The following is a 19,457-nucleotide window of genomic DNA, read 5'->3' as shown; positions in this document are numbered from 1 at the left end:
ACATTTTTTTTTACTAAAAAAGAAGCTCCCATCTAGAATGTATGTAAAACATGCTGTAAAAAGTAAAAAATGAATGATAAAAATTGTTTTACATTTTAATTAAATATGCATTTATATTTGGGGTATGAAAAATTTAGAACTAAATGCTTGGAAGAACTGAGAGGAAATATACTGTAATGTACAACCTGTCACATTGCCAGTTCCTCGGCCAAATCACTGGAAAACCCCAACAGGCGGGGCGAAAAAAAGACATCCGAAATGACCAATGAAAGATCTAGCTGTCGCTCATTGGCCAATAGGAGAGCACGTTTCCTTCCACTAATGTAGCACGTTTGGTTGAGCCGTCAGATACACACATTTACACACTGTAAATAATACTCACATCGATTTCAAATGAAACAACGGCCTCGGCTCTACCAATATTACCGGACTTATTCTTGTTTCCCCTCAAAGTCTCGCCGAGATTTTTTCCAGCGGATTTTAAAGTGCACGGAGGAGACGACTGTCTCCCCATTAACCGGTAGTAATGCGGAGTGTAGCCAGCGCTGGCTTCAGCTAAGACCATCCGACAATGTCACATAAACACCACCATCACTAGCAGCGCCACGAGATCTTCACTGGAATAATCTTTTTCCAAATGCCATCGAAGACAGACGGGTGAATACCGGGATATTTAAACGTCAGGTAAGTGCAGTCTGATCGGCTTGTGCTGATGTCACCTGTTTACCTTTACAGTCTGTCTCTGATACATGACCAGCTTTAGATCTGTTACTGTAACAGGACCATTGATTATACATGACAACACAGCGTTATCCAGCGATGACATTATATCTAAACCGAGCTCAAGGACTAAGAATAACCGCTAATTAGGAAGCTGTTAGTTTGCATCCTGTACCTGATCATTATCATTTAGTGTAAGGCCTGTCCATCTCTGCTGCATCGTCTTCACCCAGCAGTCACACTCACTGTTTAGAGAAAGTGCATAGCGCTGATGTGATGTTTACATTGATGTATTACATCATTAATTCAGTAATTGCACTTCTGTTCATATAGCTAATGTATTGGTATTACAGGTGGGTGTTCCCAGCTCTGCATGACTGTGTGTGTGTGTGTGTGTGTGTGTGTGTGTGTGTGTGTTGACATGGCATAAACTTCTCAGATCACTGTCTGTTGAGTATTAAAGGACGGATGATGTGGAGGGAAAAACAGTCAACATAAACCATGATGCTTGAAACTGGAGACACTCACAGTGATTTATTATTTTTCCAGAGCTGTGATCACGTTTTCTTAAGGTGGGGGGCGGGCTTTACATGCTTTACATGCTTTACATATCATGGACTTCACAGCTCACATTATTGACTTAAAATAAGAGGCGAACAAGTGCCATTGAGATGTATTGGAATGCTAACAGATTTCTTTGTCCAGGTATTATTGACCTCCTTGATCCTTTCGGGCTGAAATCAAATCAAGTAGGCTTTGCTTGACTTGAAACCCTTTGAATTGTTTGCCCAGATTCCCAATATTTACCAGATTACCCAATATTTTATGCCAGACAATGTGTGGATAGGATGAAGAGTTATATTTTTCAAAACCTTGCTGGCCTTTTTAGGATGGCCCAAATCTCTGCCAGACAACCTGAGCTGCTGGATTTTTCTTACATTTCAGACAAGAGATGACGTGCAATATCAGTAAAAGGTCATGCAGTAAAGCCTTCTCTGTCTCGTCTTGTATTCTCAATATTAGTCAGTATGCAGTAGTGGCATTTGTTCACCGTTATTGTGCATACAGGAAGCTCTGAGTGAGATTTAATTTGCTGCATGAATTCCCCTGCTGCTGGGGAAAAACCAAACAGAAACAGTCACACGGTCTGTGTGTTTATACAAGTGTGTTCAGCTGGTTAGTGTAGTTTCATGGTCATTGATGAAGTATGCCATTAAGCCTAGTCAGTGGCTGGCATGTGATGTTGCTTAGTGATAGTTCACCCATAAATGAAGTTCTTTAATCATTTACTAACCCCATGTTGTGTCAAAACTGCATGACTTACTTTCATCCATAGAATACAAAAGAAGATATTTAAAAGATGCTGAAAACATACCTTACCTTACCATACCTTTCATTGAATGCACAAAAAATATGTATATCTTCAATATACATTTTTATGTGTTTTACAAATATTTTTGTTACAGTTTGGAATGATTTGAGGGTAAACTGAGATTAACTGTTTTAAAATATGGTGTGTCAAATTGTTTGATGGGGGAAAAACAGCAGAGGTTTGGTGTAAAGTCTTGTGGTGTATAAGCGGTTGAGTGTCCTGTAGCAGTCTGTCACTTCACTCATGCATTGCTGTTTAGGACAGCTTTGTGTTATTTAAGAACAGAACCACATTCAATGTGCTCTGAATGTGTGTGTGTGTTTCATTTTACACAAGTTCATTTCATTCATTTGCATAAATTACATTGAATATACTGTTTTTTTGTTATATTTTATATAAAAAAGAAAGAAATGGTGACAGTATTTAACAGTACTATTTTGATAGTTGTTGACATTTTTGATTTATTAATCTCATGTCACGTTTAGGCATATCTGCAGTAGTTGAGTCTGCATGCATCCTTGCACAGTGTCCCCAGCCATGCCCCTGCAGTTGCTAATTAGTATGGTAATACTATGGCAAATGCTAGTGGGTCATTGCTAGTTCTCAGAAGGGAAGCAGGAAGGATTGGTCAGAGCTGGTAATTTAAGGTGGCGATTGGGTACCAAATTCCCCTTAAAGCTAGTCAGTTCACTCGGCAGCCAGAATAGTAACACCCCCAGACAGCTAGCTATTTTCAGCCATTCAAGTACAGCTCCTGTTTATCGCCTTGAATTGGGAAAGATAAAATCTACATAACTGTTTGTCATCATTGCATATCAATATCTTATTTGAATTGTATTGAATCTTTCAAGAACAAAAAAATCTAGCTAATGCACATGCATTATCTAGTATAATTAAAGAGCCTATTATATTTTCTCTTATTGTGTAAGGCCAAGTTTAAATGCCCTTCCGAAACAGTTACTTTTGGTGACGTGACTAAGTATATAGGACAGGAATTTCTGATTTCATTAGTATTTATTTGTGTGGCCAATTGTAAGTGGTTTTAACAGGTGACATAACTATCTGATTATTAAAAAAAAATATCTGAAGTGGCCAAGTGTAAATATGCACTGATTTGCTCTATAAAGCGGCACATAAACTTTCATTCCTACATTTATGATTTCCCTTAGGGCTGACACAATTTCAGAGTTTTTTATGAATCAATTAAATACTATCAAATTGGCCAATGAATTGCACTCAAAATCTGAGCAGGGTTTCAAGGTTCCTCAGTTACAATTACAATGTTAGATATAAAGCATTTCTTCTGTCTTTTCATGTTTTTACACAATTAACAGAAAAAATGGAGAAGATTTCTGTGTCAAATAAGGCAGAGCCTCAAAGCTCACCTTCCTACTACGTAATTGCCACAGACCAGAGTTAGTTGGAAGATGTATACCAGCTGGAGTAAACTTTCCCGGAAGTTTCCTTTGGCAAGCTGTTTCGAATTCCCCAAAGGAACTCAAAACAAACTTAGTTTTGGCCTGATTTTGTAAGAAATGACATCACACCAGTTAGTTCTCCAGTTTAGCTTCAAGCATATTTGATCCTTGACAGAAAATCAGAAAATCATAATCCACAAAATCTTCCACACTGGCGAGCTAACTTTTTTGCGTATGGGTTCGAGAGTCTCGCTTTTGTCTGTCATCTCCTTTGACATGAATTTGTGCAGCAGTACGAGCTATGAGCTATACACTGTCTTTTTCCTGTGTTTTATGTAATGATGACTGTCACACAGAATATATGTGCAATGCATCTATATGTGCACCTATTATGTTGGAGTGTCAACCAGATAGTTACTGGCACTGGATAATTATAATTCCCTGTCTCTCTTTTTCCAGCTCTTTTTGTCAATTCAGTCCATCCATCCCATTGAAAAAGTCATGAAGGCATCCTCTTCCTAGTCCCACTGACCCCTGATGACCCACTAACCTTTGACGTGTGTTCCTGTCATCTTCAACCCTCTCCTGCTATGCAGCCATGAGCTCTGCGCTATGGAGCCAGGAAAAGCCAGCAGGCAGTTTCCGAGACGACTGGCACTTCTACATTGTGGTGATGGAGTGCACTGTGGAAAAGCCAGGTCAGAAGACTCTGCGCATCCCACGTGGCAGCCTTGGCCAGGCCTGCCAGGAGCGCAACAGCCTGGGTCGCACAATCCCCCCCAGCAAGGGTAAGCGCAGCTTACGCATCCTGGACCAGACTAATGTGGTGGTGAGCGTGGATGAACGGGACGTTATGGAGCTTGAGGAGAAGCTGGCGGAGCTGCTGTTCCCCATCACCAACTGCGAAGAGCGTTACAGCCTGCTGTGCAACAGAGCGCGTCTGGACAGGGCCCGTGACATCAACTGTGGAGCAAAAGTTCGAGTGCAGTTGAGGTCTGGTGACGAGCCTCTTCCAGGTGTGGTCCGCTTTAAAGGACCTTTGCTGCCTGACAGAGCGCTGAGTGGTATCTGGTTTGGTGTTGAATTACTGGTGAGGAAAACTCTTTGTCTTGTTTGACGTTGTTTGTCTGGTTTTGGGTTCACCTGGTCTTTGAGTGTGTGATCATTACAGAACAAAGCTGCGTTTGTCTCCGGGGCTGAGCTGGGGTATTTGGACAAACATAATTTAAGCCTGTAGGCTGCTTGTGTGGGTGAAGGCTAGTCACAAATCCACCATCACATGTCAACAATGTCTTTTGTTTATATGGCACAATGCGTGTTGTTATTTATGTGAGTTTTGATGTCTGTGTTGTGTATGTAATGTCCTTTTCTCTTTTGTATTTCAGGAGGAAGGCCGGGGTCAAGGTTTCACGGAGGGCTCTTATCAGGGTCAGCAGCTGTTTCGTTGTGAAGATGAATGCGGTGTCTTTGTTGCACTGGATAAACTTGAGCTCTGGGAAGATGAGGTGGAACGTGTGATGCTGGAGGATAATGACCCGGAAGTGGAAGGCGAAGGAGCGCCACTGGAGATCAACTCTCGTGTGTTGGTGCAGACACGGGATGGCCCGGAACGGGGCACTGTTATTTTCTGTGATTTACTGCCTGGCAATGAGAGTCTTGGATACTACGTTGGTGTTGATATGGTAAATGAATTAGACGGTGGTGGTGAATAGCTGTTTTTAGCTGCAAGTTACAGTTGCATTCTCTGTATTAGGGCTGGGTAAACGATTATTTTTTAAACGATTAATCTAGCGATTATTTTTTCGATGCATCGATTAATCTAACTATTAATTTTTTCAGACCGATTCAATTTCGATTATCTCCCCATTAATTGACTACTAACAATTTATACATGTTGATTTACATATCTGAATGAAAAAAACATTAATTCCTTAACATTGCAATATATGTTTATTGCTCTTAAAATTACAAAATAAAAGACTGACTAAGAATGCATTACTTTGCACTTGTTTAGAGATAGCATTCAATAAAACCTAGAAGCCTTGAAAACACATAGCTTACTGAAACAAGCTTACTGAACACATAGGGTCTAGCTTACTGAAAAAAAGTTCTTCTTTCAGATGAAAATAACAACAACTTGATGTCTAGCATTCAATAAAAAAGGTCACCCAAAATAATTGTTTAGAGCAATTGAAAGAATACAGTAACCAATGTAAACTTGAGGGCTTTAAGCTAATACAGAGAGTGCTTTTCCAAAAAAAAAAAAAAAATTAACAGTGGGAGCCAGCAGCCTGTCATGGAGAAAAATAAAATCTCAGAATGCTCCACGTGAAACTTTGACATTCCGCCCTTTTTCTATCGTGTCTGATGATTTTGGTTAATATGCACGAGGGAGAGAGAGAGAGAGCAAGACAGCGCTCGTGTAGTTTGGAGACTGAGTGCGCGCACAGCCGAGGCTCTCTCTCGTACGCGCTCTGTCAGGCGCAGCACTCATTCTATTCTACATCACTCAACGATCAAATAAGGCTTTGACAGCCGCCAAAAAAAAGATAAATGCTGGATTGGTTATATAACGTTGGACAGAATGTTGATCCGGCCAACGCGTATATTCAGCGCACATAAGGTAAACGTTTTGCAAACGTTTTTTAGAGAAATAAAAACAGGTTGACGAATCGATGCGCATATTTTGCGTCGACGTATTTTTTGCTTACGTTGTCCCAGCCCTACTCTGTATGTTTAATATTACAATTTTCATGAAGCAATGTCTTTCTTCAGACAATTCAGATATTGTAGGAAGTGCTATTTAAGTTGATGATTACGTTTATTATTCATAAATTGTCAAGGATGCACAATATACAAATTCTGGCTGATTAGGTAAGACCTTTGTTCAATTTAGCAAGGCAACTACCACATTCAAGGCTCAGAAAGGGAGTTAGGACATTGTCCATGCCCTCCTAGAACGCCTTGTTTAAACACGCCCCCATATGTCTATGTCACTGTGTGGGAAGATTTGCATAACACCACCCAAATGTTCATGCAAAGAAAGGAGTAACTTTGATTCATGCTGTGGTATTGTTGCTCCCGCTGCCGCCTTGTCAGAGAGGCACTGTGTGGTTCGTTGTGAAAGCGAAAATTCTTTGTTTGGTCTTCCAAAAGAGGATATGACTAGTAATCAGTGGTTAAGTTGTATTCACAACACTGTTCCATTGCTGTCTGTGGAGGGTCAGAAAGCTCTCGGATTTCTTAATTTGTGTTCTAAAGATGAATAAAGGTATTGCAGGTTTGGAAGGACACGAGCATGAGTAATTCCTGACAGAATTACATTTTTTTAAGTGAACTAACCCTTTAATTCTCTGTTATTTTGTCTAAATAACATATTTTTGAGATTTGATACAGATTACATTTAACAGTGTTATCAAATTATAAGCGTTTTTAAACATTAACTTGAAGTGATGGGACCAATATATTGTGCATCTCTTTAAAACACACTACCATTAGAATGTTTAGGGCATTAAGATTTTTAAACAAATACTACTTCTATTTAGAATGGGCATATTCAATTTATAATGACATTTATAGTCTTATGAATGATTTCTAAGATAAATGCTGTTCTTTTGAATTGATCAAAGAATCCCAAAGGGAGGGGGGCTAATTAGCATACTAGAATGATTTCTGAAGGATCATGTGACACTGACGAGTGTAATGGCAACTCATCACAGGAACAAATGACATTTTACATTACAATAGAAAATAGTTCAATCATAATATTTCCCAATATTACTTTTGCAGACTTTAAAAGCATTAAAATATCTTTCCAACCCCAAACTTTTGAATGGTAGTGTATGTCAAAATAGTTTGGATGTTCACCTCCACTGAGACCGATGTCAGCGAAGGACAGATGTAGAGACAGCTCAGTTTTCTCTGTGTGACCACCATAATGGCAAACTGCCAAATGCTCACACAAGACACAACCAGCACACGCCATTCCACTGTTCTCGTCTTTTCACCCTTTGTTTCTCTCTCTTCTGTTAAGCTGTCACTGCTCTCTCAGCAGAGCTCAGCTGGACTCGCTATCACTGACATCTAAATAGTGTAGATGTGGAAAAGTTTAGCTTTTGAAGAGTTTTACTTATTTTTCAGGACGGTACTTTACATTATTTTGCTCTTGGTCTTTTGAGTAATATAGATTAGACTTAAAATATATTTGGGTCTGTTTAGTAAGTCAATGCATGTATTATTATAACTGTAATGCACTAAGAAGGTTTGGTGAGTTTGGTTTGATTTGTTTGAACATACATAACATAGTACCTAGAAAAAAGGCTATACATTAGAATTAAATGTAGATTAAAAGATAACAGTAGAGATCTGGTATGTAAAGGCTGTGGGTTTAGAGTCCAGATACATCGGTCGCTCTGATGATAGTGTAGGTTGTGTAGTGTAGCCATTAGAGAATTACAGCTCTCAGTTAGTGAGACGGGTCCTGTCTGAGTCAACAAGAACACCGATGAAAGTTTCCATTAGGAAGCCAATAGAGACAGGCCAACCTTTGTTTGGCACGTGTTTATTTTGAGATGGAAATGACAGTGTTGTAGATGCTAACGTTTATGAGATGATCTAGGTCAGGTGCAGTAATAGGGTGCTGTACCTCTCGCCCTCAGGACAATCCAATTGGAGACTGGGATGGGATCATCGACGGCAAACAGCTGTGTAATTTTGCTAGCCTTGAACACACCCGTCTCGTCCCCTTCTGTGATGTGATGCCAGGTAAGGGCTCTCACTTCATACTTCTGTATTCTTTCAGATGAGGGTATTAGATCTTATTCTAAACTTTGCTTACTGCTAGTTTGAGCACCTCAGATTCAAAGTACAACAAGTATCTTGGTCATTACAAAAGTTAAAACATTGCGTTTTATAAAATATCAATTAATTAATATTTTGAATTTACAATTTTTTTTTTTTTTATTGTAAAAAAAATTGCTTTTCTTTAGGGTGTTTATGGATTGTTGATATTTCTTTGTTTGTTTTAGATTTCAAATCAGGGTGCAGGCTAAATATTTGTTGTTAGAAAGCAAAGGGCTGTAATGTTTGTGTCATGTTAAAACGCAGGAAACAAAAGCTCTTTTGTCTAATGGCCTTGTTTTTTTTGTGAGTGGAGTGTGTGGAGCTCTCTTTGTTCCCTCTATTTATTGATTTGATTGTTTGTGTGCATGTGTATGTGTGTGGGCAAAACATGTTGTCTTGGTTAATATCTTAAAGCTAACACTCTTCCTTAGTTTATCTTTGAAATGAAAGGGATCTGTAAGTGCAGTCATCTAGGTGAAACATGCTGCTTTGTCTGTGATGCTGTATGTGATATTACCAAACTTGTATGTCAAAAGTATTCGTTTTTTTTTATAACCGTAAACGAATATATCAGGTTATATTTGTTAAATATTTTACCCCAAAATGTTTTACCTATTTCATAATTATAAAATAGTCCCCATTTAAAAAAAAAAAAAAAAAAGAAAGAAAAAAAGAAAAACACACAAAAAAACAATTTTGTTCTTTTTATTTGGAACGTACACCTAAGGATCAGATTAATATATTTTTAATGTTATTGGACAAATCCACACAATAAAATAACCTTGAAAATCTAATTTTAAGTAAAAAAAATAATAATAAATTGGAATGATCTTGTGGATTCTGACCAACGTGAGAAAAATTGGATTTTTTTTTTTTGGCGAGCTATTTTCTTGTATTGAAAGTTGTCTGTCTTTATTTCATTTGCAGAATACTCGATGCAGGATCAGAGGCTGCCCATCAGAAGCTGCAGGGCCGGCAGTGACAAACCTGGCAGCCAGAGCAAACCAAAGAGCAAAGGTATTATTCCTGTTATGTATTTAAACAGTTAATAGTGGTTGGCAATATGAGCAAACTTTTATATATGAGTAATTTAATTTCATCATATAGGTTTTTTTTTTTTTTTTTGGCTTCTGGAAGTCATTTTACAACACCAACATTTAGATACCAGTGGAGGTTCACTATTTCAATACTAGTGTAAAGACTACTCTAACCAATGTGAGAAAGATCTCAAGTAATTATAAAAAAAATAAAAAATAAAAATCAGCCAAGAAAAATGAGTGATTTTTTTCTCCTTTTGTTTGATTACCACTAACAGCATAGACAGGATCAGGTACTGTATATTAGGCTGATGATGCTTTCAAAGCTAATACAATTTACTTTATTTCAGACAGTTTGTGATTTTGAAAACTGCTATGTCAAAAGATTAGTTTTTTCTTTAAAACACAAAAGAAAGAAAGTAAGAAATAATTTTAAAGTACTGATGTACATGCTTTTAGGAAGAAGCACTCTCTCTCACACTCTGTCTCTCGCTCTTACTGGCTCTAATGTCATTTGCTGCTCTTTTGCTCAAATTTGTAAATTTGCCCTAAATTCCGGTCTGATGCATCATGTGAAATCTTCACCAGACATGTGATTTCGGCTAGAATGCACACACAAATAAGTTGTTGACAATGTAATCCCACATATATTCCCTGTTCTTCTACCTTCCTATACACACACACACACACACACACACACACACTGTTTACTGTCTTCCTGTTTTCCTATCTTCCTATCGTGACTGTTATTCAGGGTTAGGCCTGCAGCCTGGCAGCAGGAGCAAGTCTGAGTTTTATTATACTCTGAATGGCAGCTCGGTTGATCACCCTGCTCAGTCCAAAGCCAAAGGCACATGGTACATAGATGAAGGTAATCAATAATCAATACAGATGGACAGACTGGGAAACTCTAATAATAAACATCTTAACAGCAAGGTGCCTTTCTGCTAATATTCAGCCTAGAATTAGACCACACTTAACTTAAGTTACCTTTACTAGTCTTGGAAAGAAAAAGTCACGTGTTAATCAATGCCTTTGAATGCATCAGTGGGGATTTGAAAAGGCAACTTGGTGCTGAGATCTTTTATCGGGAGTCCGGTTCACTGTGACATCATAGCATGACATCATTGATCAGAAAGTCTCAGGTGTCATTCTGAATTTTCTGTGCTACAGTCATTTGTGTTTGAATTTTAGGTTCAGTTTTCAACTAAATGTAGTTATAAGGCAATAAGAAATAAATTAGAATAAATAATTGAGAAATTTATTTACTCAGGTCAGTTATTTTCTATTTTTTCTTAATCTTTATTTTGATTATTATTATTATTTTTTTTTAGAAAACTTAATTAATTTGCATCACATATAATGCTTATTATTTATAGCCAGTTTTATGCCATTTCACAAATCCTGCATAAATATACATAGATATTTAATATAAATCCACTGACCCATTGTGTAATTGTGTCTGTTTGAATGTTTGTATTTGGCACTGAACACACTGGGAGACTGTATTCCTTAAATATTGCTTTCATCTGTGTAATTATTTCATATTTCATGTCACTCTTTACTAACGTGCACTATTGGGGAATGTTCCAGGGGCGGTCTTTGATTGGTTAAGGGGTTTATAATTGTGTTTGTGGCATGTGCTGCTTTCATTCTCTTTCACCAGACTGTCATTCTTCCAGTGGTGACTTTTTTTTTCTGTAGTCCAGTGTTTCTCCAGTATCTTCATATTTCATGTGTTGGTGTGTGCTTCAGTGAGGAGAAAATAGCCAGCACTAATCAGCTTTAAAAGGACGTCATATTTTGGCATAGTTAAAGTATACACTACTGTTCAAAAGTTTGAGTCAGCAAGTGTTTTTTTTTTTGTTTTTTTTATTTTTTTTTTCTCTCGCAAAAATGCATTAAATTGATCAAACGTGACAGTGCATGCACACACACACACACACACACACACACACACACACTTTGAACTTTCTATTCATCAAATAATGCAAATAATTTAAAATTGATATTTTACACACTGTCAGCGTATATTAAGAAATGTTATTTGAGCATTACATCAGCATTATTCTTACTTCTGAAGGATAATGTTACACTAGAAAACTGTTCTTAAATTAAATTAATATAGCAGTTTTACTGTATTAACTATCATAAGAAGCTCACCAAAAAAAATGTAAAAAGAACCCCAAACTTTTGAACTGCAGTTTAGCAGTATATGAATGTAAATATTATTAATGACAGATGACAGATGTTAATAGGATGTCATCTGATCAGTTTATATTCCTGGTCCTCCACACTGATGCAACATCTGGTTATCCTGACCTCTTGGTACAGCCTCTTATTTCTTTGTCTTTGTTTCTTGATAGTCGGCGAGGACCCGGCCAAATCCCTGACAGACACACCCCCAGACCTCAACCCAAGCTCGTCCCCTTCTCGAGCTCCGCCCACAACCTCCTTGCTGTCCAATGATAACAAGTTCCACTCCCTGCCCTTCAGCTTGAGCCACAAAGTTGGCTCCAGTGGGAGCATGAGCCACGGCCCTCTCTCCCTGTCCGCGGGCTCAGTGATGGGGGAGCAGCAAGAGGTCCTGCCACCTGTTACCACTCCTGTCCAGAGGCCTCCCTCACCACCACAAGGCCAGCCAGGGTTAGAGGTCGGGTCATTGGTGGAGGTCAAAGAGAACCCACCGCTTTGCGGGGTCATCCGCTGGGTTGGTTTACCTCCAGGACTACAAGAGCCACTAGCTGGACTGGAGCTGGTCAGTAGATTTATGTCTGTTTGTCAGCAACTATATTGTAAGTTATAGGCACCAAATCGACATATACGTATGATTTCTGATGATAATTAAGCTTTGCCCTCACAGAGATATAATGTATAAACATTGAAAAAACATTTTCTCTCTCTCTCTCCATATATATTTATATAACATTACTGTTTTACTATGTTTTTGATCAAATAAATGGATCTTTGAGCATAAGAGACGTCTTTCAAATTGAAAAAAAAAATATTTTGGGTTTGTTTAGGAGGAGGAGTGTGTGGGCTGCACTGATGGAACGTTTAAAGGGATTCGTTATTTCACGTGTCCACCAAAGAAAGCTCTGTTTGTCAAACTGAAGTGCTGCAGACCTGACTCACGATTCCCATCCTTACATCATTCACCCAACCCCATAGAACGATGCAACTCCATAGGTAAGAAATACACTTTAATTGTCAGCCCATGTCCCTATGATCATGATATCTTACAGTAAACCAGATTCAGGGGTATGTAATGCTCATGTCCAGTGCTATTCAAGCTTTATAAATAGCATTTGCTACATAATTTTGATTTATCTAAAAACAATAAAAAAATCTAAATGGACTCAGGTTTTTTAGGAGCAAAAACTGCAGTTACATTAACACACTAAAGCCCTTGGAATACTTCATTTTCTGTGTTCTGCTCTGTCTAGTGCATAATTGAAAGCACAAACCCTGTAAAACTATACTCCATTGACCCTGAATGTGGATATATGCGTTCTGCTTGTGCAAAGTGCTTTGAGCGCTGAGATCACTAGTACATACTGATGATGTGATTTAAGCTCCACACACACAAAAAAAATAATAATAAATAAATCTGGCTCCACATGGACATTGTATGCAGACAACAGCAGATTATTCTGACAAAATTTGCATCACATAGACTGTACACGAGCTGGAATGCATTGGCAATGCCAGTATGACAGAGCAGTTTGACTTACATTTTGCAGAGATGAGAATAGGAAGTGATTCTGCCATACTAGCATTATGTGAACTTGTACAATAAACAAATCTTGTGGCTATATGTTGAAAAAAGCATGTTTTCATCATTTATATTTTTATAAACTGATAGTCAAAGTTTGTTTTGTGTAGGATTCATTAACATTTGCACTGTAGATCCTGCAGTAGATCTTAACTTGCTCATGTCAGAACACAATTTATAAAACCTCTGAGCACTGAAGTTCACATTGTAATTAATCTATATATGACTAACCTGTTTTTTTTTTCAGCTTTTGGGGGTTACCTAAGCGAAGTAGTTAATGAGAACACTCCTCCTCGGACAGAAAATGACGGTTTAGAGGTGATGGTGGGGAAAAAGAAAGGAATACAAGGGCATTACAATTCCTGCTATCTGGACTCTACTCTGTTCTGGTGAGCATACACACACACACACACACACACACACACTAAGTGTTTAATTTCTCTGTATCTTGATGATATCTACACTGAGAGTTTAAAGTAGGAATGACTTTACACATTACATTTGTTTGACACTACTTCAGTGAATTTGCATTAAATATAATTTATGTAAAATCCTGTCTCTTTCTGCATGTCAGTCTTTTCTCCTTTAGTTCTGTGTTGGATACGGTGCTCCTGAGGCCAAGATCTAAAACTGATGTAGAATATTACAAAGAGACACAAGACTTACTTCGAACAGAAATAGTCAACCCACTTCGAATGTGAGTGGCATACAGTTTATTACTGCATGTTATTTGGCTCATAGAACTTGTAAACATTCTACATTTAAGATTCAGCCAAATATTCCCCTTTACTCATTCTGTGTGACAGACCTGGTTGTGATCTTTTATTAATCTGTGTGTGTGAATTTGTTAGACATGGCTACGTGTGCGCCACTAAAATCATGAAACTCAGGAGGATATTGGAGAAAGTGGAGGCAGCGTCAGGATTCACTTCAGAAGAGAAAGGTCAGAAAGTAAATCTATTGATGAAGAAATACTGCCCTCTAGAGATGCAAAAAGAAACTCTTATGCACTTGTTTTTATTCAGCTTTTGAGATATTTTCATGGTGAGTGTTTGTAATATTGAGGAAAAACACAAATGGTTGGAGCATTCATTATTAGATTTACGCCTTTCTGATTTTTACAGGAAATGTTTATACTGTACTGTATTGCTGGGAAACAATACTTTCCTTTCAAAATGTTAAAAAGTAATGTTTTCAGCTACACAGTATGACCGAAAAATAAATATGTCAGACCTGTTGTAATGTTATTATGTGATCTCTAGTTCTTAAATTTTTGAGAAAACGCTAATAGAACACGCTCTCTCCTCAAAAACTTTTATTATGATACCAAATAGTTTTGGAGTGATTTTTTTCAATTACTTAATAGAAGCTTATAAGGATCTTTTATCTTGAGTACATCCTGGTTGAAATTATGCAACCATACTGAAACACAGGTGGCACCTAATATGTCCACTTTGTGCTTTTATACATATATATACATAAACCTGATCTAGAGTGCCAAAAATGTATTAAATGCATAATATTTACTTTACAGTAAGTTTATATTACCGTAGACAAAGTTATCATGGTAACACTTTATTTTAAGGTGTCCTTGTTGAACGTTATATGCACTTACTATTATAATAACAATAAATTGTGTATAATTACATGTAAGCAACCCTAAGACAAACCCTAATCCTATCCCTAACCATATAGTCAGTACATGTAGTTTATTAATGTTACTCAATACTTAAATGTATAATTACACTGGGACAAGGAAACCTTAAGATAAATTGTAACTGTTAGCATATTATGGCCCCACTTTATTTATTGTTTTGTACTTATTTATAGTTGCTTTAACGTCTGTGTACTAACATTTAAATTAGTAAATTGATATGGTGCACTTATTATGTGCATACATATTTTTACTTTGTACTTATAATAATAAATAGTCTCAGCCTCAGACGTTATGCCCACTGACTGAACGTCTGACGCATATGGGACACAAAAGTGGAAACACTTCAGGAATGTCGAAGTCGTCGTCGGATTGGTTCAATTCTACAGGATTTCGGCGAGACGTATGTGTCGCGTTCTTTAACGTTCTGCCTTGGAACAAAGATACCGTGGCGCCAAACCCCCTCATGAAAGAAGAGAGCCGCCGTGTTTACATCTGTCACGAATGCTTATCATGATCAAATAAATGATCTCCACGCCTCGAAACGTGATGATGAATGAAACAAACTGTGATTGGTTGTTTGACATGTCGGTCAAACGGTCTCATGGGCGGGCGTTAGCCAATGAAAGCTGCCATGAATTCCAGACCTCTGGCTGTCAGTCTGAAGGTCTGACTACGTGAGACTAAATAATAAAAAACTGGAAATATTACGCTGTTAATTACCCCGTAATTACACTATTAAACCCCCTTTAACCCATGCCAGTAAATATGTCCCTAACCTTACTGTACATGTATCAAAAATACATTGTACAATTTTTTGCCTTAAGTAAATACATGTTAAAGGCACCTAACATAACGTGGAACCTCGTGACTAGGTACTATATGTTCAACACCAAAAAAAAAATTATTATATATAAAAAAACACACACACACACACTTTCAAGATGATCTGCATTTCAACTACAAATAATTGCAAGATGAATTGTAATAAACTGATTTATTGCCACAATACAAATATCTAAATGTGTTACAGTATATCAGAGCTTCTGTGTTGAGAGACATAGTAAGGTGTTCTCTTTCTGTTTAGATCCTGAGGAGTTCCTCAACATCCTTTTTCATCACATCCTGAGAGTTGATCCTCTTCTCAAACTTCGGTGCGTCTCTGACACCCTTTAAATCCCAGCACTCTTGGGAACTCCACAAAGCTGTTATTAAAAAGTGCTGTTTTTGTCTTTGTCAAAAACATGGTTGTATTATTTGCAGGTCTGCAGGACAGAAGGTTCAGGACTGTTACTTCTATCAAATCTTTATGGATAAGAACGATAAAGTGTTGGTGCCAACCAGCCAGCAACTTCTGGAGTGGTCCTTCATCAACAGTGATCTCAAATTTGCAGAGGTATGTACAACAGAGTATGTTCTGGATCTTAACAACATAATTAGAGGGGAGGCAACTTAGACTTCCATGTTGTATTGTCCTTTACAACATATTCTTTTATGTACTTTACTGTCAATTTTGATTCATTTAACATATAAAAAATAAATGAATAAAAAAGAATTAATATGCATTTAGATGTTTGTTATTGTGGTGTAAGGACAAATGAAAGGCACTGTCATGTTCTTGTCTGTTTGTTTCTGTCCAGGCCCCTTCTTGTCTTATAATTCAGATGCCTCGCTTTGGGAAGGACTTTAAGATGTTTAATAAGATCTTCCCTTCTCTGGAGCTTGACATCACGGATCTATTAGATGACAGTGAGTCAGTTCAATAACTGATTTGATTTGTGCTGTCATTAGAATACCATTGCACATACCAAAATGATATATCTGGGTTTGAGATAAAGAACTAATATTGTTGGAATATGCATCATTCTGGCTGCACTCTGTTTTCTGTGTATAAAGGAAAATGATACAACTAACGTTTTTGTCAGCTCCTAGAGAATGTCGAATTTGCGGTGGCTTAGCTCTTTATGAATGCAGAGAGTGCTACGAAGATTGTGACATCACACCAGGAAAGATCAAGCAGTTCTGCGAAAAGTGCAATACACAGGTAGGACACAAGACCCAAACATGTTTTTCTTCCAGCTCTGAGAAAATGCACTTATCTTTAGCTGCAGTACCTTGCATATCCACTAGATGGATACATTTCCAAACGAATAATGCTCAAACACACTTGTCTATAGCATTTCCTTTCTGTGCATGAATATACTTTAATGTGCATATTTATGTGTACATGTTTATTTTCTATATATCTGTCCTTGCATATGTGGTAATTTCCTGGACCTTTAGGTACATCTGCACCCACGGCGTAAGTCTCATCGATATGTTAAGTTATCTATACCGAAAGAGCTGCAGGAGTGTGTTTGGAGACAGGGATCTTACCCTCACCAGCAGATGGAGCTGTTTGCCGTGCTCTGCATTGAGACGAGCCACTATGTTGCCTTTGTCAAATATGGATCTGCAGACTCGGCCTGGCTGTTCTTTGATAGTATGGCTGACCGCGACGGTACAGAGCACTTTCTATTTGATATCATTTTAATATAATCTATCCTATATCATTTGAATAAAATCTCACCTCTTGAGTTTTATTGAATAAATTGCCTCACTATACTTTTACTAAATTGTCATCTTTTTTTCTCTGCTTTTGGTGGCAGGTGGTCAGAATGGGTTTAACATCCCACAGGTGTCCCCGTGCCCTGAAGTAGGGGCCTACTTGAAGATGACCCCAGAGGAGCTCCACGCACTGGACCCCAAGAACATCCAGGGCTATGCACGCAGACTTCTCTGTGACGCCTATATGTGCATGTACCAGAGTCCCACCATGAGCCTCTATAAATAGAGAGGGAGAAATAAAGAAGGATGGAAAGGTAGGAAAGGGAATGGCTGAGAAGGAGAGAGATGAGGGAACGAGGGAACAGAGGAAAGAGGCTGTGGTGAAGAGGAAAAAAGTGCCCAGGAAAATGCACTCCCACGTCCGGCTGCCTCATCCTCTGTTCTGCATCTCTCTGTACATACCGCAGGGTAAATACAGTCATGAGAGCGGAGGCGAGATCAAGAGAATGAACGAAAAAGCCTATTTGCACTGTGTGAGAGCATATGTGTTTGTGTGTGTTTGTTGAAGTGTCGTTGTCGTTTTCTCTGATTTGTGTTGTCTTGGGCTCAGCTCAAACTCTCGAGTGTTCGGAGCGGTGTTTGGCACAGGGAGAATTCGCTATCTTTCCAGCCCTCGCAGACGCTCACTCACTCACCTGATGGCTTCACATTCGCCACCTCCCGCCAGAACTGACCCCTCCAAACAACAACACATTCTACCCCTGTAAATGAAGCCTTGGATGACTGACCAAAACTGGATGTTTCCCTTCTGTGAATTCTTCCATTCGTCATCAACCCATCTCAATGCACTGCAGCGTCCAGCATTAATTCTAGTTGATGCACTGTGTGTAGTCCCTGTTTTTGCCTTTATATTTTGCTGTGAAGTCTTTGTCAGGTGTTCACGTACAGCAGAGCCCTTGACTGCCATGCACTGGTCCCAGATCAAGACAGAAGAAGGAGATGATTAAGCACACTTTTTTGTTTTTTGGACATGACGAATAATATAATTGAGCTTTTTCTTGTTAAAAAAAAGGTTTTATTATAATTTGGTGTTTATAAATGTGGAAATTATTATATTATTTTAAATACTGCAAAAAAATACTAGCAGCTTCCCAGACCATGCTCTCAAAATCATAAATTAGTGGTAAATTGCTTATTACAGATACGAGTCAATTTTGCAAATATTATGATTATATGAAATTCCAAAAGTTACTGTTTTGCAGTCAAGGACATGTTCCTGTTATAAAGAACTAATTCCAGTTCCTGTTTGGAAATGCCATGCTCTGGTTAGAGGCTGAATGGGCAGAAGCTGTTTGACGCTAAACTGCTGTGCTGTTGGCTAATTTGCTGTAACACTGTTCATGGAGATACTGGATTGATGATGTACTGTGCACATTTTTGCTATGGGTTATCGGATTGTTTACATGGCCTGGTTTTAACTGAAGGGTTATGGAAAGAAACATGCATTGGGATTGTTTTTAATCTCTGCTGATGTAACCGTACACTATGGGAGAGATTCTCCGTGAGCGGCTGTAATGGGAGAAAGGATGACGACTGGTGTACTTGTGTAAAATGAAGCCAGGTGGACTTTATTATCTCTGTGCTGTTCTCTTAAATGTTAACTAAATTAAAACGCCATTTTGAAAAAAGCTTTTGTGGTAATGGCTGCACTGATTTTGTTTGATCATTTGGGATTGTTTGTTAAAATGTGTGTAGTTGTTTTTTTTTTAAATAGAAGTGAAGACAAGCAAGAGGAAGGAGTGCGGTTTGCGGTGTGTGAAGTGAATATTTACCTTGAAGAGTTGACAGATGTGCCACCAAGGTGTGAGAATCTCTGTCTTCGCATGTCACTGAGATGTGTGCAGCATTTGTGCTTTGATGCCAGCAGTGTTTTCATCTGCCACGGGAGTGTGTGTGTGTGTTTGTAGACGGTCTTCGGCAGGCAGACGGGCGAGGTGTGTTTGGATGTCCGTTGCCTTTGAGTGTTTGTGTGGGGATTTGTCAACTGCCAGCGGTGCTGCTTTCACCTGTCACCTGTGTGGATCTCATTAAC

The 19,457-nt window shown here is 38.3% G+C and overlaps 1 protein-coding gene across 2 annotated transcripts; it reads left to right on the top strand.

Annotated features, from left to right (window-relative positions):
• The first annotated feature begins 298 nt into the window (after positions 1 to 298).
• LOC113106058 (ubiquitin carboxyl-terminal hydrolase CYLD-like) lies at positions 299 to 19,053 on the top strand. 2 transcript variants are annotated; one of them, XM_026267600.1, is made up of 17 exons: positions 299 to 684; positions 3,970 to 4,600; positions 4,896 to 5,192; positions 8,169 to 8,274; positions 9,280 to 9,369; positions 10,144 to 10,260; positions 11,756 to 12,147; positions 12,413 to 12,578; positions 13,412 to 13,553; positions 13,739 to 13,861; positions 14,016 to 14,107; positions 15,906 to 15,972; positions 16,082 to 16,214; positions 16,459 to 16,567; positions 16,744 to 16,862; positions 17,102 to 17,318; positions 17,467 to 19,053. In XM_026267600.1, the coding sequence occupies exons 2-17, from the start codon at positions 4,109 to 4,111 to the stop codon at positions 17,649 to 17,651; spliced, it is 2,847 nt and encodes a 948-aa protein (XP_026123385.1). In that variant the 5' UTR covers positions 299 to 684; positions 3,970 to 4,108; the 3' UTR covers positions 17,652 to 19,053. The 2 variants fall into 2 exon arrangements, with proteins under 2 accessions (XP_026123385.1, XP_026123386.1); XM_026267601.1 differs by lacking the exon at positions 10,144 to 10,260 and having other exon boundaries at positions 305 to 684.
• Positions 19,054 to 19,457: the final 404 nt, after the last annotated feature.

This window comes from Carassius auratus, chromosome 7 (assembly GCF_003368295.1).
Source record: "Carassius auratus strain Wakin chromosome 7, ASM336829v1, whole genome shotgun sequence".
In the NCBI taxonomy this organism is placed as follows: Eukaryota; Metazoa; Chordata; class Actinopteri; order Cypriniformes; family Cyprinidae; genus Carassius; species Carassius auratus.
This window is presented reverse-complemented; position numbering and strand designations above follow the sequence as displayed.

Coding starts and splice junctions, on each gene's coding strand:
- LOC113106058 (XM_026267600.1), top strand. CDS start 4,109: ATGAGCTCTGCGCTATGGAGCCAGGAAAAGCCAGCAGGCAGTTTCCGA. Junction 13,862..14,015: donor ATAGTCAACCCACTTCGAAT/GTGAGTGGCATA, acceptor TGAATTTGTTAG/ACATGGCTACGTGTGCGCCA. Junction 14,108..15,905: donor ATTCACTTCAGAAGAGAAAG/GTCAGAAAGTAA, acceptor CTTTCTGTTTAG/ATCCTGAGGAGTTCCTCAAC.